The following is a 16656-nucleotide window of genomic DNA, read 5'->3' on the forward strand; positions in this document are numbered from 1 at the left end:
TAATACTTGGAGAGGATATTTATAGTCTAAATGTTTTTATAAAACTAGAAGAAAGCATAAGCTAAATGTCAATTTAACCTGTTAACCGAGCAGGACGTATAAATACGTCAAATGTAAACAATATTGGGTACGGGTAGGACATATGAATACTTCCTTGAAATATATGTTGCGCCCTGAAACGGGCGGGACTATATTTCCGAACAACAAAGGTATTAGTCATCCATACATGTCTCAACATGAATTTAAGACATGGAGGGAATCAGTATAATTTCGCTATTGAGAGTGGTGGACGTGTTCTGGGTGAGCAGTGACGGGTACATACTTACATTTACCTACCTATTTTCATATTATATATCATTTACTTGTATTTTTTATATCTCCAACCTTTATATAATAAAAAAACATATAAAATTGATCTAAGCATCAATAATTTGTCAGAAAAGTTTAAAAGTTTTTATGTATGTGAATGAGAAATATGCGTAAATGAATCTCTTTTATTATGGAAAGGGAATTTATCTTGGAAACAATATATATCTACAAAAAGAGCTAGATTTGGAATGAAGTTGTTTATTTTGATTGAAAGCCAATCTGAATACGTACAAAATATAATTTTATACACAGGCAAGGACACAAATTATGGTTAGAACTACCCACAAGAAAAACAATCAACAAGAATTGTTTTGGAGTTAACATATGACTTACTGAATAAAGGGTATAGGATTTACTTAGATAATTTCTATACGTCAATTCATTTGGCTGAACTCTTGTGTCAAAACAATACAGACATTGTTGGAACAATGAGGATAAACAGAGTCAGAATCTCCAGTGAAATAAAAAGAAAAAAAAATTACAGAAAAATGAACATATAGTAAGAATCAAAGACAAACTTATGGTTTTAAAATAGAAGGATAAAAAAGACATATTGATGCTCAGTTCTATTTATAATGATGAAAAGACAATGATTGAAAAGAGAGGAAGAAGGCCAGAAAATCTGAATGTTGTCCTGGATTATAACAAGAATATGGGCGGTGTAGATTTGGGAGATGGAGTTATGGTGGCCTACACTGCTGCCTGTAATAGGGTAAAAAATTTTATAAAATTTTTTTTCTATGATTAATTTATATGTGCTGCTTCAATTTATAAATTATATACAAAAAAGATAAAGGTCATTTGGATTGATCACACTTTTTGATAGAGTGTGTAGAGAAATTGGTAGATAACAACATAGTGAAAACCCATCCAAAGACATCAACAAGCAGCTCTACAAACCATCATGCTTAGTTGAAAGGCATTTTCCAGAACAAATGAAAAGCAATATAGGAAAAACTACATCCAGGAAATGCCGAGTTTGCTACAAAAAAGGTGTTAGGAAAGAATCTACATACTGGTGTCCGGATTGTAAGGTAGCACTATGTATCAACAATTGTTTTAAAATATATCACACGGAAGTTGAGTTTTGAATTTTTACATCTATATTTCAATTTTTTAAACTCAATATTTCTATTTTATTTGTGTGCTTTTGTTTATTGTTAATTGTTAACTTTTTATTTTTTATTGTGTATAGAAATAAAAAATATATTTTTTGTAATCTTTATAATTATTTGTAAAATTTATAATTTTTTAATTCGATGTTTCCATTTTTTTGTTGGTGTTCTTTTCTATTTGTTTGTAATTTTGTATTTTCCTTTGTGCTTTATATATAAATAAACAAAAAAAATATATTTCATTTATTTTAATTAAGTATAAATAAAAAAATAATAATATAAAATTATGTCCACTGGGCGTGATGTACTGACACGTCCTAGTGAGAGAGTATGCGCCCGTTGTAGGTTGTGTAATTAAAAAGGGAACTCCGTGGTTAACAGGTTAATAAGTTCAAAGAAGAACAATAGAATAAAGCAGAACTAAATGAAAGGAAGGAAAAATAAAGATAAGAGCAGAAACCTATAAAATGGAAACAGAGTTACAGCAGAGAGAATCAAAGAAGCCCAAAAGTTGTTCTTGATAAAGCAATAAAATTGACACACCTGTGGAAAGAGTGATCAAGAAAAAAAGAGATGGCACAAATATCAGATGCTATAAATTTGAAGATTGAAGTGAACTGAACAAATTCCTTGAAAACATATTTACCAAAACTGACTGAAGAAGAAATGGAAGGAGTCCCACTTCCCAACGTGATGTAGTCGGTAGTCGATTCCAGCGGGACACCAGCACTCCCACTATAACAACCAGGAAAAAAGAAATCAGGTACATTACAAAACATATATATATATATATATATATATATATATATATATATATATATATATATTATTTTTTTTAATATATTTTATTGATTTTTCACAGAGAGGAAGAGAGAGGGATAGAGAGTTAGAAACATCGATGAGAGAGAATCATCAATCAGCTGCCTCTTGCACACCCCCTACTGGGGATGCGCCCGCAACCAAGGTACATGCCCTTGACCAGAATCGAACCCGGGACCTTTCAGTATGCAGGCCGACACTCTATCCACTGAGCCAAACTGGTCCCGGCACAAAACATATTTTTGAAGTATTCTCAGAGTTGTAAATGGACTTCATGACAAGGACTGATTAAATAAAAACTCCAGAGAGAGAAGATCCCTTCCTAGGTAAGCTTTGGGGCATTTGCTCATTCTAGGCTGAGGTTGAGGACTAGACCTGGCCTTTTGGGAGAAGAGAAACCAGTGGGACTTTTCATGGTCACATGGATGGATGTGATGAATTGGAATCTAAAACTGCCCCAGAATCTTTAATCACTTTGGAAATGCAAAGTAAAAGTACAATTAGATAATACTGTATACCCAGCATAATGGCTCAAAACATTACCAAATGGTGGTGGTGAGGTAGAGTCAGTGGAATGCTCATACATTTCTGGTGGAAATATAAATTGTTTTAGCCACTCTGGGAAACTATTTGGCAGTTTTAATAAAGTTAAATGTGCCAGTAATGATAGAAAACATAATGTAAGGTACCATTTCTATGAAGTTCAAGAACAGGCAAATTAATCTATTATAGTAGACTTCAGTGGGAACCTTCTGGCAGGGCAATATTTTCTGTGGAGTGGCACAAAAAATACTTTGTGAAAATGAATAAGGGAAACCTTAATTCAACATGGAGCTGGGCAGCCATGGAGGGAGAGCTCTACTCTTCCCTGTTTGTCTCAGTAATAGCAACTGCTTTTCACTCATTGCCAATAAAAAACTGCCACAACCTTGTACACTGCCCTCACCCCCCACAAACGTGCTCCTGTTAAAACAACCCTCCCCAATATTATTAAAAAAAAAATCCCCTCCCAAACTGACCTCCCTTTTGTCATTTTGTACTTGGCTATGGTCCACCATAGTTTGCATGTCCAAAATTACAATTCCTCTGCTATTCCCAAATAAACTAATTTGCTGCTCGATAACCTTTGTTGTTTATTTTTAAAGATTGATAATTTTATATCTTGGTTTGGTTAGTGGTTACCCCTTAGCCCCTTGTTCCTTGCTTGGGAGGAAATCAGACAAAAGAACCTAGGACATTTAACAGGAACGTATAGCTGCCATAATTTCAAGGACTTTCTGTAGCAGTCTCTGTTCTGTCTCTCTATATCTGTCAACTGACACTAAATATTTGAGAATCTATCTGGGAGTTTTATTTTCTGGCAGCTGCCTACTTCTTAGAGGAGATGGTAGAAAGTATCTTTGATTAATGTAAAGCACATCTTTAAATTTTCATTAAATGTTCTTTCTGAAGATGCTAATTCCTTAGAGAATTTCATCAATAAAAGTGCCTTTAGTTAACAATTGCATCTTTTATGGAATGTTATGACTCATTTTTTAACTAATACAAAGCCAACTCCTGTCACAGAAATGAAGTCTAGAATGTCTAGATTTAAATATTATTTTTTTATTTTGAGGTAAATTTCAATATTCTAATTGAAAAGTAGATTCCTTCCTGTCCAATAAAATGCTACTATAGATAGCAATAATGATATTGATAATAGATATTGTACTTACCCAGATTGTCTTGCAAATTTCTTCTACATAAATGGGATGAAAACCATGGAATTTAGTGCAGAAAACATGTAATGTCTGTGTTTTCTTCCTCCTACGATGTCAGAAAACTTCCTTAGAGTTTTCATCAACATTTATTTATACCCTGCTTTTACCTCAGTCTGAGCTCTAACTGGCTCAGAAACAACAGGGTGTGTCTCAGAAATGGGTGTGTGGAAACTGGCAGATACGAGAAAGGAAACCCATCATCTGCTGCTTTTCAGTTTCGGTTTCCTAGAGCTAAGTTTATTTTTCTCTGAAAGTTGCCTTTTTTTTTTCTTTTTTTTTTTTTTTTTTTTTTTTTCCCATTACTCTGCCACCTTCTGGTCTGTTTGATTAAAACCCCAAAATTTCAAATCTGTTCTTTGCTTGAGAGTTTGAGGACTGCCAAGAGTCCTATTGTCTTGGCTACAGACAAACTCTGGGACAGTCTGAGTGGATCCTCTGGGAATACTGGTTTTCATTGTTGTTGGGAGACTTGTGGAGCTCCTGGCAGGAAACAGCTTAGCTTGGTCTTTCCCTGGCCTTCCAAAGTGGGCTAACCATCCAGATGTTTTCCTAAAGTGTAAAGGAATGGCTTTCAGAGACTTTTGAACCCTCTGTAATGCTAAGGGTATCTGAATTAGTTCTGCAGGCAGACCAGGGTTAGTCTCCCCCACTCCCATGGCCACTTTGCAGGGATTTAACTTTTTAAGGTCAGTCTTAGGGTAAAGAACTGCCTAAGAGCCACAAAAAACAATGAACATTTAAAAAATTAACAGCAGGTGCTAATGCTTATTGTGTATACTCAATTAGCTTTTGGTTTCCACATCCCACTGATGATTCACACAGGTTTTTATATGAGTTTTAAACATTTATTGGGCACTTGCTATGTACCAGGCAGTGTTAACTTACTCTTTGTAAAAATCCTCTGAGATAGATGCTATTTTTATTTTCATTTTACAGCTGAATGAAGTGAGGTACAGAGATTATATTTATACTAGAGGCCTGGTGCATGAAATTTGTGCATGGGAAGAGGGGGGGTGTCCCACAGCCCAGCCTGCACCCTCTTCAATCTGGGAACCCTTGAGGGATGTCCGACTGCCCATTTAGGCCTGATCTCTGTAGGGCCCACAGGACATGGCACACATCAGTAGGATTGGACCTAAATGGGCAGTTAGACATCCCTCTCACAATCCAAGACTTCTGGCTCCCAACTGCTTGCCTGTCTGCCTGCTTTCCCGATTGCCACTAACCACTTCTGCCTGCCAGCCTGATCACCCCTAACCACACCCCTGCCAGCCTGATTGATGCCTAACTAATCCCCTGCCAACCTGTTTGCCCCTAACTGCCCTTCCCTGCAGGCCTGGTTTCCCCCCAATTGCTCTCCCCTGTGGGCCTGAATCTCCCCCCCCCCCCCACTGCCTTTCTCTGCTGGCCTGGTCACCCCCAACTGCCCTCCCTTGCAGACCTGGTTCCTCCCAACTGCCCTCCTCTGCTGGCCATCTTGTGGCAGCCATCTTGTGTCCACATGCAGGGAGCCATCTTTGACCACACGAGGGCAGCTATCTTGTGTGTTGGGGTGATGGTCAATTTGCATATTGCTCTTTTATTAGATAGGATAGAGACTTCTGATCCTCATAGCCAATTGGCTTGGAGATCAACGCTTCCCAGTGATACCAACAACAAGCAAGGCTTAACAACAAGACTGCCCACCCATCCCACAAAGGGCTACACCAAGACTGTCCACCTCAGGTAACTGGGAGGCTGACTCACTGAACCATATAGGACACCTTAGCACACAAAGCCACCCTACCAACTCAGGGAAGCTGTGAAAATGCCAAGACAAGGAATTAGATCACAAAAAAAAGAAATGGAGGAAAAGAAGAGACTGGATATAGAGTTCAAAACCATGCTTATAAGGTTTTTGAAGAATTTCCTAAAAAGGTCGATAAGACTTATGAGGAGATGAAAAGGGATCAACAAGAACTAATAAGGGATCAACAAGAACTAATAAGGGATCAACAAGAAATAAAGAATACATTGTCTGAAATAAAAAATATTATACAGAGTCCTAAAAACAAAATGGAAGATCGCAAGAATCAAGTCAAAGATTTGGAACATAAAGAGCCAGAAGATACTCCTCCATAGAAGCAAGAAGTCAAGAGAATCCAGAAAGTTGAAGATGATTTAAGAAACCTCTGGGACAACTTCAAGCGAACCAACATCAGAATTATGGGGGTCCCAGAAGATGAGAGAGAGCAAGATATCGAAAACATACTGAAAGAAATAGTGACAGAAAACTTCCCCCACCTGGTGAAAGAATTAGACTTTCAAAGTCCAGGAAGTGCACAGAACTCCAAACAAAAGGAATCCAAAGAAGACCACACCAAGACACATCATAATTAAAATTCCAAGAGTAAAAGACAAAGAGAGAATATTAAAAGCAGCAAGAGCAAAGCAGGTAGTTACCTATAAAGGAGCACCTATACGATTGTCAGCTGATTTCTCAACAGAAACCATGCAAGCCAGAGGAGAATGGCAAGAAATATTCAAGTTAATGAATAGCAAGAACCTACAGCCAAAAATAATCTACCCAGCAAAGCTATCACTCAGAATCGAAGGCCAGATAAAGAGCTTCACTAATAAAAAAAAAGCTAAAGGAGTTCATCACAGCCAAACCAGAATTATATGAATTGCTGAAGGGGGTTCTTTCAGAAGAGAAAGTAAATAAAGATAAAAATTATGAACAACAAATATGTAACTATCAACACGTGAATCTAAAAACCAAGGGAATTAAAAAAAAATCTTATGAACAATATTAACTGGTGAATATAATAGAATCAGAGGTATAGAAGGGGAGTGGACTGACGATTCTTGGGGAAAGGGGAAGGGGGGTGGTATTGGAAGAGACTGAACATAAACTGTGCACCTATGGATGAGGACAATGGGGGGTGGGGAAAGGGCAGAGGATGGGGTGGGAACCTGGTGGAGGGGGAAAAATGAGGAACTTTTGTAATAATATGAACAATAAAGATTTATTAAAAAAATAAAATAAAAAATTTCCATTACTGAAAAAAGAAAAAGTTTGTATTAGGTATATTTTACCATAGTAAACAAAATTGGAGGAAAAATGTGAAGATGGCTCATAGAAAGAAATTTCAAGAGGCTCTAGAACATGTAAAGAGTTTTTCTTCCCAGGACCAAACCAGAGAGGGTTGGACCTGCATTACCACAATTTGCCCACCATCCAGAACTGAAATATCTTTGCTGACATGTACACATAAGGAACTGTTTGACACTGAAATTGGGTCTCTAAAGAACTGGTGGCCCAGAAAGAAGCTCACTACAGACTGATTCACATGCCTTTCAGCGTAATGATTATTGCTTGTCTCATTTTTGATTCTTATAAGTATATTTCCAGTAGGACATGATCTCACTCATCTAGGGGAAATGGTGAACAACATAGACTGATGAACAAGAACAGACCAGAGATAAGGAGCCATGGGTCAGACTGTTGGACCTCAAAGGGAGGATGGGGATAAAAGGGAGAGATCAACCAAAGGACTTATGCGCATATGTGTGAGCCTAACCAGTGGTCAAAGACAATAGGTGGGTGGGGAATTGGAATGGGGGGTTGAAGACAAATATGGGATACCTTAATCAATAAAGAAATTAATTTAAAAAAAAAAAAGATAGGATAGAGGTCTGGTGCACGGGGGGGGGGGGGGGGGGGGGGACCAGCTGGTTTGCCCTGAAGGGTGTCCTGGATCAGGGTGGGGTTCCCTTGGGGTGTGGGGCAGCCTGGGCAAGGGGCCTGTGGTGGTTTACAGGCTGGCCACACCCCCTGGCGATCCAAGCTGAGGCCCTTGGATCTGGGATTGATTTATCTTCTACAATTGAAACTTTGTAGTCTTAAGCGGAGCCAAGCCCTTGCTTGCTCCATGGCTGTAGCCGTTTTTGTTGAGATTTATTTATCTTCTATAATTGAAACTTTGTAGTGGAGGTTAAAGTAGGCCAGGGTTGTGAGAGCTTGGCTTCCTCCATCGCCAGGGGAAACCCAAGCCTCCTGCTCCCTTCAGTTTAGTGGCTGCCGCCATTTCTGTTGTAATTTATTTACTTTCTATAATTAAAACTTTGTAGCCTTGAGTGGAGGCCTGGGCCCTCCACAGTGTGTGAAAAGCTTGGCTTCCTCTATTGCCTGGGAAACCCAAGCCTCCTGCTCTCTGTGGCCACAGCCATCTTGGTTGGGTTAATTCACATACTCACTCCTGATTGGCTGGAGGGCATGGGTGTAGCAGAGTGATAGTTAATTTGCATATTACTCTTTTATTAGATAGGACTAGGGGCCCAGTGCACAAATTAGTGAACCTTGAAAGGAACTGTGGGTTTCGAGGCTTTGGTAAGCACAGGGGTGGGTCTTGGCCCATCTTCCAACACCCTGCCTGGCCCCTCCCACTGCATCCCTGGTCCCTTGTCTGCCAGCAGCCCAGCTCCTGCTCTTGCTGCTCCATATGCTGATGGCTCCGCATGCACCCATTGAAGGTACAAAGCAATTGGGGCCAGTGCCATCAGCAAGTGCAAGCGGTGGCTGCTGTCCTGACCACCCCTCAGGAGCAGGGTGTGGGGGAGAAGCCTTCAGGGGTGATCATGGCTAGCAGCTGCCACTTGCATCCACTGATGGTGCCGAGTGCAAATGGTGGCTCTGGCACCGGCTGCGGGTGCGAGTGGGGCCAGCACTGGCAGCAGGTGTGTGCGCCAGGCAGGACCGTCATGTGCGGGAGCAAAGAATTTTCAGTAACCACCAGAGGCTCGCCTTGATGACAGCAACTGGCACCCTGCCTTGATCTGGCGCCCCCGCTCATCTGCTTCACCATCCCTCCATGGCCAATGCCCATCATGTTCTACACATGCCCCTTAGTGGTCAGTGCACATCATAGCTACTGATTATTTGGTTGTTTGGTCTATTTGCATATTAGCCTTTTATTATATAGGATATGTATATAAGCATATATAGATACATATATATGTAAACACACATATGTCCATGTTTATTTATATTCTCTTGGTTCTGTTTCTCTGGAGAACCCTAACTAATATAACTAAGGCACAAGTAGTTTGACAAACTGGAATATCCCATACCACAATCTGTATGGCATGTCCCTCCTTGGTTACTCCTAATGTCCTCCAGAGGAAGCCATTCTTCTGATTTATTTTCAACCAGAGGTTAGTTGTACATGCTCCAGGTGTTCATACACATAGAATCATATACTATGTACTCCTCTGTGACTGGCTTCTTTTATTCAACATAAGGTAATTAAGATTGGCTCTAGTGTTGCATGTATCAGTAGTTTGTTCTTTTCTTATTGTCAAACTAGAGGCCCGATGCATGAAATTTGTGCCAGGGGCTAGTCCCCTGCCACCTCAGCCTCAGCCTCCCACCGACAGAAGGGCATCCTGTCTAATTAGCATAGTACGCTTTTATTATTATAGATGTATTCTGTTTTGTCAATATAACACAATTTAGGGGGAGACAAAATGGCAGAAGACTAGGTGGACGGGTTCTGAGCCTTGTGCCGAAGCAGAAAGAGAGCAGCTGAGGGTCATGCTGGGAGTGTTTGTTAGCAAGATAAGAGACAGGCGAATTCCAGGAGAAGGGGGGGGGGGCTGCTGATCAGGGTGCCCCTGACAGGGAAGCACCCATGGCAGGGCTGGGTCCCCTCCTGGAGCTACCTACAGGCTTGGACGAGGAAATCTTGCCATCTTTAATGGAAAAGTGGATCTTGTCAGGGGCCTGAATATCCGCAGCCACAGCGACCACCAAGCAGCTGTGAGCCCCAGAAAGCCGGTCCCAGGTGGTGTGAACACTTGGACTCAAAGGAGCACACCACTGCACGATGAAAAGGAGAGAGAAAACTACATAACCAGACATCCTGAAAAGAGAGATCATGGGGAGACAAAGAAACAGCCTGTATATGAGAGAAAAACAGGCATCACCAGAAAAGGAAGTAAACAAGTTATAAGCAAGCAACCTACCAGAGCAAGAATTCAGAGTAATGATCATAAGATGGCTAAAAGAATGGAAGACAAATTTGGCAATATGAGTAAGAACCAAGAGGAAATGAAGATGAACCAAGAAGAAATGAAAAATGACATCACTACTGTAAAGAACTCAATAGAAAGCATCAAAAGTAGACTAGAAGAAGTAGAGGACCGAATCAGTGAGCTAGAAGACAAGATGGGGAAAAAATACCCAATTAGAGCAGCTTCTAGAAAAAAAAAAAAAAAGAAAGAAAAAAGCAGGAGGAGAGCCTATGGGAACTTTGGGACAATACAAAACAAACAATATTAGAATAATAAGGTTTCCAGAAGGAAAGGAAACTGAGGAAGGCATAGAAAACCTGTTTCAAGAAATAATGACAGAAAACTTCCCTGAGATAGAAAAGAAAAACACACAAATACAAGAAGCTCGCAGAGTCCCAAGCAAAATGAATTCCAAAAGACCGATGCCAAGGCACATTATAATTAAATTGGCAAACAACAACGACAAAGTAAGAATCTTAAAAGCAGCCAGAGAGACAGAAAGTTACATATAAAGAACCCCCATCAGACAAGCAACTAATTTCTCAACAGAAACTCATCAGGCCACAAGGGAATGGGATGAAATATACAAAGTCATGCAAAGGAAGGGTCTGAATCCAAGAATACTGTATTCAGTGAGGCTATCAATCAAAATTGAAGGTGAAATCAGGAACTTTACAGACAAAGACTAAAGGAATGTATCACCACCAAACCAGCAATGCAAGAAATGCTAAAGGGTCTACTGTAAAAATAAAAAAGAAATAGGAAGCGAAGAAGGAGCACAGGGGTATAGAATAAAAATGGCGTCAAATAAGTACTTATCAATAATAACTTTAAATGTAAATGGATTAAATGCTCCAGTCAAAAGACATAGGGTAACGGATTGGATAAGAAAACAAGACCCATTTATCTGTTGTCCACAAGAAACCCACTTCAGAAAAAAAGACACACACAGACTGAAGGTTAAGGAATGGAAAAAGGTTTTCCAGGTGAATGGAAATGAAAAAAAAGCTGGGGTAGCAATACTTATATTTGACAAATTAGATCTCAAAGTGAAGGACATAACAAGAGCTAATGAAGGCCACTTCATAATACTAAAGGGAGCAATCCAACGAGAAGAAATAACCCTGGTAGCCAGGACCAGTTTCGCTCAGTGGATAGAGCGTCGGCCTGTGGACTGAAGGGTCCCAGGTTCGATTCTGGTCAAGGGCATGTACCTTGGTTGCGGGCACATCCCTAGTGGGGGATGTGCAAGAGGCAGCTGGTCGATGTTTCTCTTTCATTGACGTCTCTAACTCTCTGTCCCTCTCAATTCCTCTCTGTGTAAAATCAATAAAAATATATATTAAAAAAAAAGAAATAACCCTGGTAAACATATATGCACCCAATACAGGAGCACCCAAATACATAAAAAACAAAACAAAACAAACAAACAAACAAACAAAAAACTGCTGGAGGACATTAAGGGAGAGATTAACAGCAATACAATCATAGTAGGAGATATTAATACCCCACTATCACCTTTGGACAAATCATCTAAACAAAAAATCAGCAAAGAAACATCAATCCTAAATGATGCACTAGACCAGATGGAATTAATCAACATCTTCAGAACATTTCACCCCAAAGCCACAGAATATACATTCTTCTTAAGTGCACATGGATCATCTTCAAAGATAGACCACATGTTGGGACATAGGCAAAGTCTCTTCAAATTCAAGAATTAATCGACATCTTCAAAACATTTCACCCCAAAGCCACAGAATATACATTCTTCTTAAGTGCACATGGGTCATCTTCAAAGATAGACCACATGTTGGAACATAGGCAAAGTCTCTTCAAATTTAAGAAGATAGAAATCATATCAAGCGTTTTCTCTGATCATAGTGGCATAAAATTGGAAATCAACCACAATAAAAATAATCCAAAGACATAAAACACAAGGAGACTAAATAGCATGCTATTAAACAAAGACTGGGTTACTAGAGAAATCAAGGAAGAAATTAAAAACATCCTAGCAACAAATGACAATGAAAACACAACAATCCAAAATCTATGGAACACAGCAAAAGCAGTTTTGAGAGGGAAGTTCATATCTCTACAAGCCTATTGCAAAAAACAAGAAAAAATGGTAACAAATTATCTAACTCTACAACTCAAAGAGTTAGAAAAAGAGCAACAAGAAAAGCCCAGTGTAAGCAGAAGGAAGGAAATAATAAAAATCAGAACAGAGATAAATGACATAGAGACCAATAAAACAATACAAAAGATCAACAAAACCAAGAGCTGGTTCTTTGAAAGGATAAACAAGATTGATGAACCTCTAGCAGACTAACCAAGAAATAGAGAGGACCCAAATAAACAAAATCAGAAACGAAAGAGGTGAAATAACAACAGACCCCGCTGAAATACAAAGGATTATTACAAAGTACTACGAACAACTCTATTCCAACAAACTGGACAACCTGGAGGAAATAGACATATTCCTAGAAAAATATAACCTACCAAAACTCAATCAGGAAGAATCTAAAAATCTCAATAGACCAGTGACATTGGAGAAATTGAAACAGTCATCAAAAAGCTTCCAGCAAACAAAAGCCCGGGGCCAGATGGCTTCACAGGAGAGTTTTACCAAACATTCAAGGAAGAACTAAAACCTATCCTCCTCAGACTATTCCAAAATATTCAAGAGGAAGGAACACTTCCAAACTCCTTCTATGAAATCAGCATCACCCTAAAACCAAAACCAGATAAAGGCAACAGAATGAAAAAGAATTACAAGCCAATATCCCTCATGAACATAGATGCCAAAATCCTCAACAAAATTCTAGCAAATCAGCTCCAGCAATACATCAGAAAGATCATACACAATGACCAAGTAGGATTTATTCCTAGAATGCAAGGATGGTAAAATATCTGCAAATCAGTAAACATGATACATCACATAAACAAATTGAGAGATAAAAATCATATAGTCATTTCAATTGATGCAGAAAAAGCATTTGATGAAATCCAACACCCTTTCCTGATAAAAACTCTCAACAAGGTGGGAATAGAAGGCTCTTACCTCAACATAATAAAAGCTATATATGATAAACGCACAGCAAACATCATACTCAATGAGCAAAAACTAAAACCATTCCCTCTAAGAACAGGAACAAGACAGGGATACCCACTCTTACCACTCCTGTTTGACATAGTACTGGAAGTACTAGCCATTGCAATTAGACAGGAAGAAGAAATAAAAGGCATCCAAATTGGAAAAGAATAAGTAAAATTGTCCTTATTTGCAGAAGACATGATATTGTACATAAAAAAACCAAAAGACTCCATCAAAAAACTAATTGACTTAATAAATGAATTTGGCAATGTAGCAGGATACAAAATTAACGCCAAGAAATCTATGGCATTTCTATACACCAATAGTGAACTTATAGAAACAGAGTCTTAAAAAGCAATCTCATTTACCATCACACCAAAAAAATTAAGATAAGTAGGAATAAACTTAACTAAGGAGGTAAAAGACCTATATGTGGAAAACTACACAACATTGAAAAAAGAGATAGAGGAAGATGTAAACAGATGGAAGAACATACCATGTTCATGGATTGGTAGAATCAACATCATCAAAATATCCATACTCCCCAAAGCAATTTATAGGTTCAATGCACTCCCCATTAAAATACCAACGGCATATTTCACAGACCTAGAAAGAACTCTCCAGAAATTCATCTGGAACAAAAAAAGACCTTGAATAGTCACAGCAATTCTGAGAAAGAAGAATACAGTGGCTTTGTAATACAGTTTGAAATTGAGATACCTCCTACTTTATTAAAAGAACTACCGGTATGTTTTGTTATGTTTTTATCTAATTGTTCTGTTCCCTATTACCAGATATTTACTAGCGATAATTAGTTTTTTAACTATTGAAGAAATACTGTTTTTAATTAAAAGCATATAAATTGATGTAATGCAATATACCTATATATGAGGATGAGTGTTTGAAAATGGGTACACAATATAGTGTGAGAAAATGAAGGCTGTGTAGTTAGGGGAAGGGGCTTGAATTAGGGTAGGGGTGTCGAACTCAATCAGAGAAGGGGCCAAAATCTAAAATCCAGCCTAAATCGCGGGCCGAATGGTTTACTGAACAGTCATAAACTGACAATGTTAACCAGAAATGTGAATTTAAAATGAGTGGAACAATCTTTTCCTTAACAGTGCTGTTAACCAACTCACATGCTATCAAGCAAAACAGTAATATTGGTATCAAGCAAAACAGTAATATTGGAATGTACCTAAAATGCTCATTGTTTTGTTTTCTGGCTAGATGTCTGACACCGTTTTCCCCGGATCAATGAGTCAATGTTCGGTTTTATTTCTTGGGCTGTAGCAACCCGCAAAACAGCATGGAGGTTGTCATCGGTAATGCATGATCTGTGCTTGTTTTTGTTCAGATTCATTATTGAAAACATCTGTTCACAAAGGTAGGTGCTCCCAAACATGGATAGAATACGGGCAGCATGAAGTCGGAGCTCTGGCATTGAGTCAGGGGGCAGTAGAGGGTAGAAGTCCTCAATTTCAACATCCTGAAACCTTGATTTCAGGCCACTGTCAGACTGAAGCTCGATTATCTCCATCTGAAGGTGATGGGGCACATTGTTGACATCAACTGTAAAAGGATTGGCAAAGATGTCAAAGCCTGAGTGCTGTGTTCTAAAGTCAGAGAAGCGCCGCTCAAATTCACTTAGTAAACGGCTAACTTTGGTAGCCAGCTGACTGCAAGGAAAAGTACCAGAAATAGTGGTTGAGATACTCAAACAAACGGGAAAGTGGGCAAGATTGTCCTGTTCCAGTTGGGACTTCCATAGTTGAAGTTTACGCTGGAAAGCTGTGATCATGTCAGACATCTTCGTGATGACTTGTTTGCGTCCCTGCAGCTTCAGATTCAGTTGGGCGAGATGCTCGCATATGTCACACATCATAGCAAAATCACATTGCCAGGCGGGATCCGACAGTTCAGGCAAGGGCTTTCCTTTACTTTCCATGAAAAGAGCAATTTGTTCTCTGAGCTCAAAAAATCTTTTGAGGACTGCGCTCTTGCTCAGCCATCTTACTTCTGAGTGATATGGCACGTCTCCATGCTCTGCACCCACCTCCTATAAAAACTGCTGGAACTGGCGATGATTCAGGCCACGTGCCCGTATAAAGTTAATAGTTTTAATGACTGTGGTCATTATGTCATTCATGTCCAGAACTTTTCCACACATAGCCTCTTGGTGGATAATGCAATGATAAGTAATCAAGAGTGTGTGGCAGTGACTTTTTTGCATTCTTTCCTTCAGTAGTCCAACCAAGCCTTTCTTTTCTCCGCACATTGAAGGTGCGCCATCGGTAGTTAGCCCCACCAACTTTTCCCAGGGTAATTTAAAATTATTTATAGATTTCTCCACAGCCTCAAATATATCTCTACCAGTCGTCGTCCCATGCATGGCAGCTACATCCAAAAGTTCCTCAGTGACAGAGAGGTCGGTCTTCATAGCACGTATAAAGATGGACAGCTGCGCTGTATCAGTGTTGTCTGTGCTTTCATCGATAGCAAGTGAAAAAGCGAGATAACTGCATGCCTGTTCGGCCAGCTGTGATGATAGATTTCCTGAGAGTTCTTGAACTCTATCTGCAATGGTGTTTCTTGAAAAACTGACATTTTGAAAACTCTGTATCTGGTCTGGGCATACTTGCTCACACACTTTTAGCATGCATTGCTTCAAAAAGGCACCCTCTGAAAAACACCTTGAAGTACGGGCAATTTCTTCAGCCACTATAAAGCTTGCTTTCACTGCAGCATCATTTTTCGCTGTAGCCTTTGTAAACATTTGCTGCTGTGATTGTAGTTTGCCTTTTAGTTCTTTAACAATTTTATGCTTTTCTTCCAAAGTATATTTGCCATACTTAACATTATGTTTGGTGTCAAAATGACGACGTATATTGTACTCTTTCATCACCGACACTGTCTCATAACACAATATACACACTGGTTTGCCCTCTCTAAGCACAAACATGTATTCATTTTCCCATTTGTCATTAAATTGTCTGCCTTCACCATCAACTTTTCTTTTCCTGGACATTTTGGGATCAATATTGGCAGTAAAAGATGTAGTTTATTGGAAATCTGCGTTAGAAGGAAAAAGTTGAAAACTGCACAGGGATAGCTTGATTTGGCAGATGGAGTGGAGAAAAAAAAAGTCAGTCAATAAATGCCTGGCTGGGTACAGATAGCAGATTCTGTTGCGATTTTTATGCCTGCACTTTATGCCAGGAACTGGCAGCTTCTGCTGTGTATTTTTTATGCCCGCACACTCACTCTCTCCTCTGCTCTGCCACCCGCACAACCACATCGGATGCCGGACTATAGGTCACGCCTCCTGAATCTCCCTTGACTTGTTATCTATGCGCATGCGAGGTGGCAGGCGAGATCACAAGCCTCCTATGTCACCGCGCGTCATTGTGATGGAACGCAGCGGAGTGCAGTGATGACAGCG

General features: G+C 39.4%; 1 protein-coding gene across 1 annotated transcript in view; it reads right to left on the reverse strand.

Annotated features, from left to right (window-relative positions):
* Window positions 1-16656, reverse strand: part of LOC311629346 (uncharacterized protein) — a 47639-nt gene that overhangs the window by 11148 nt on the left and 19835 nt on the right. Inside the window, 3 exon segments of the mRNA XM_084897311.1 lie at window positions 2131-2219; window positions 4598-4773; window positions 9771-9923. Of these exon segments, the coding sequence (XP_084753437.1) occupies window positions 2131-2219; window positions 4598-4773; window positions 9771-9923 (418 nt within the window).

This window comes from Pipistrellus hanaki (assembly GCF_964339955.1).
Source record: "Pipistrellus hanaki genome assembly, chromosome: 10".
NCBI lineage: Eukaryota > Metazoa > Chordata > Mammalia > Chiroptera > Vespertilionidae > Pipistrellus > Pipistrellus hanaki.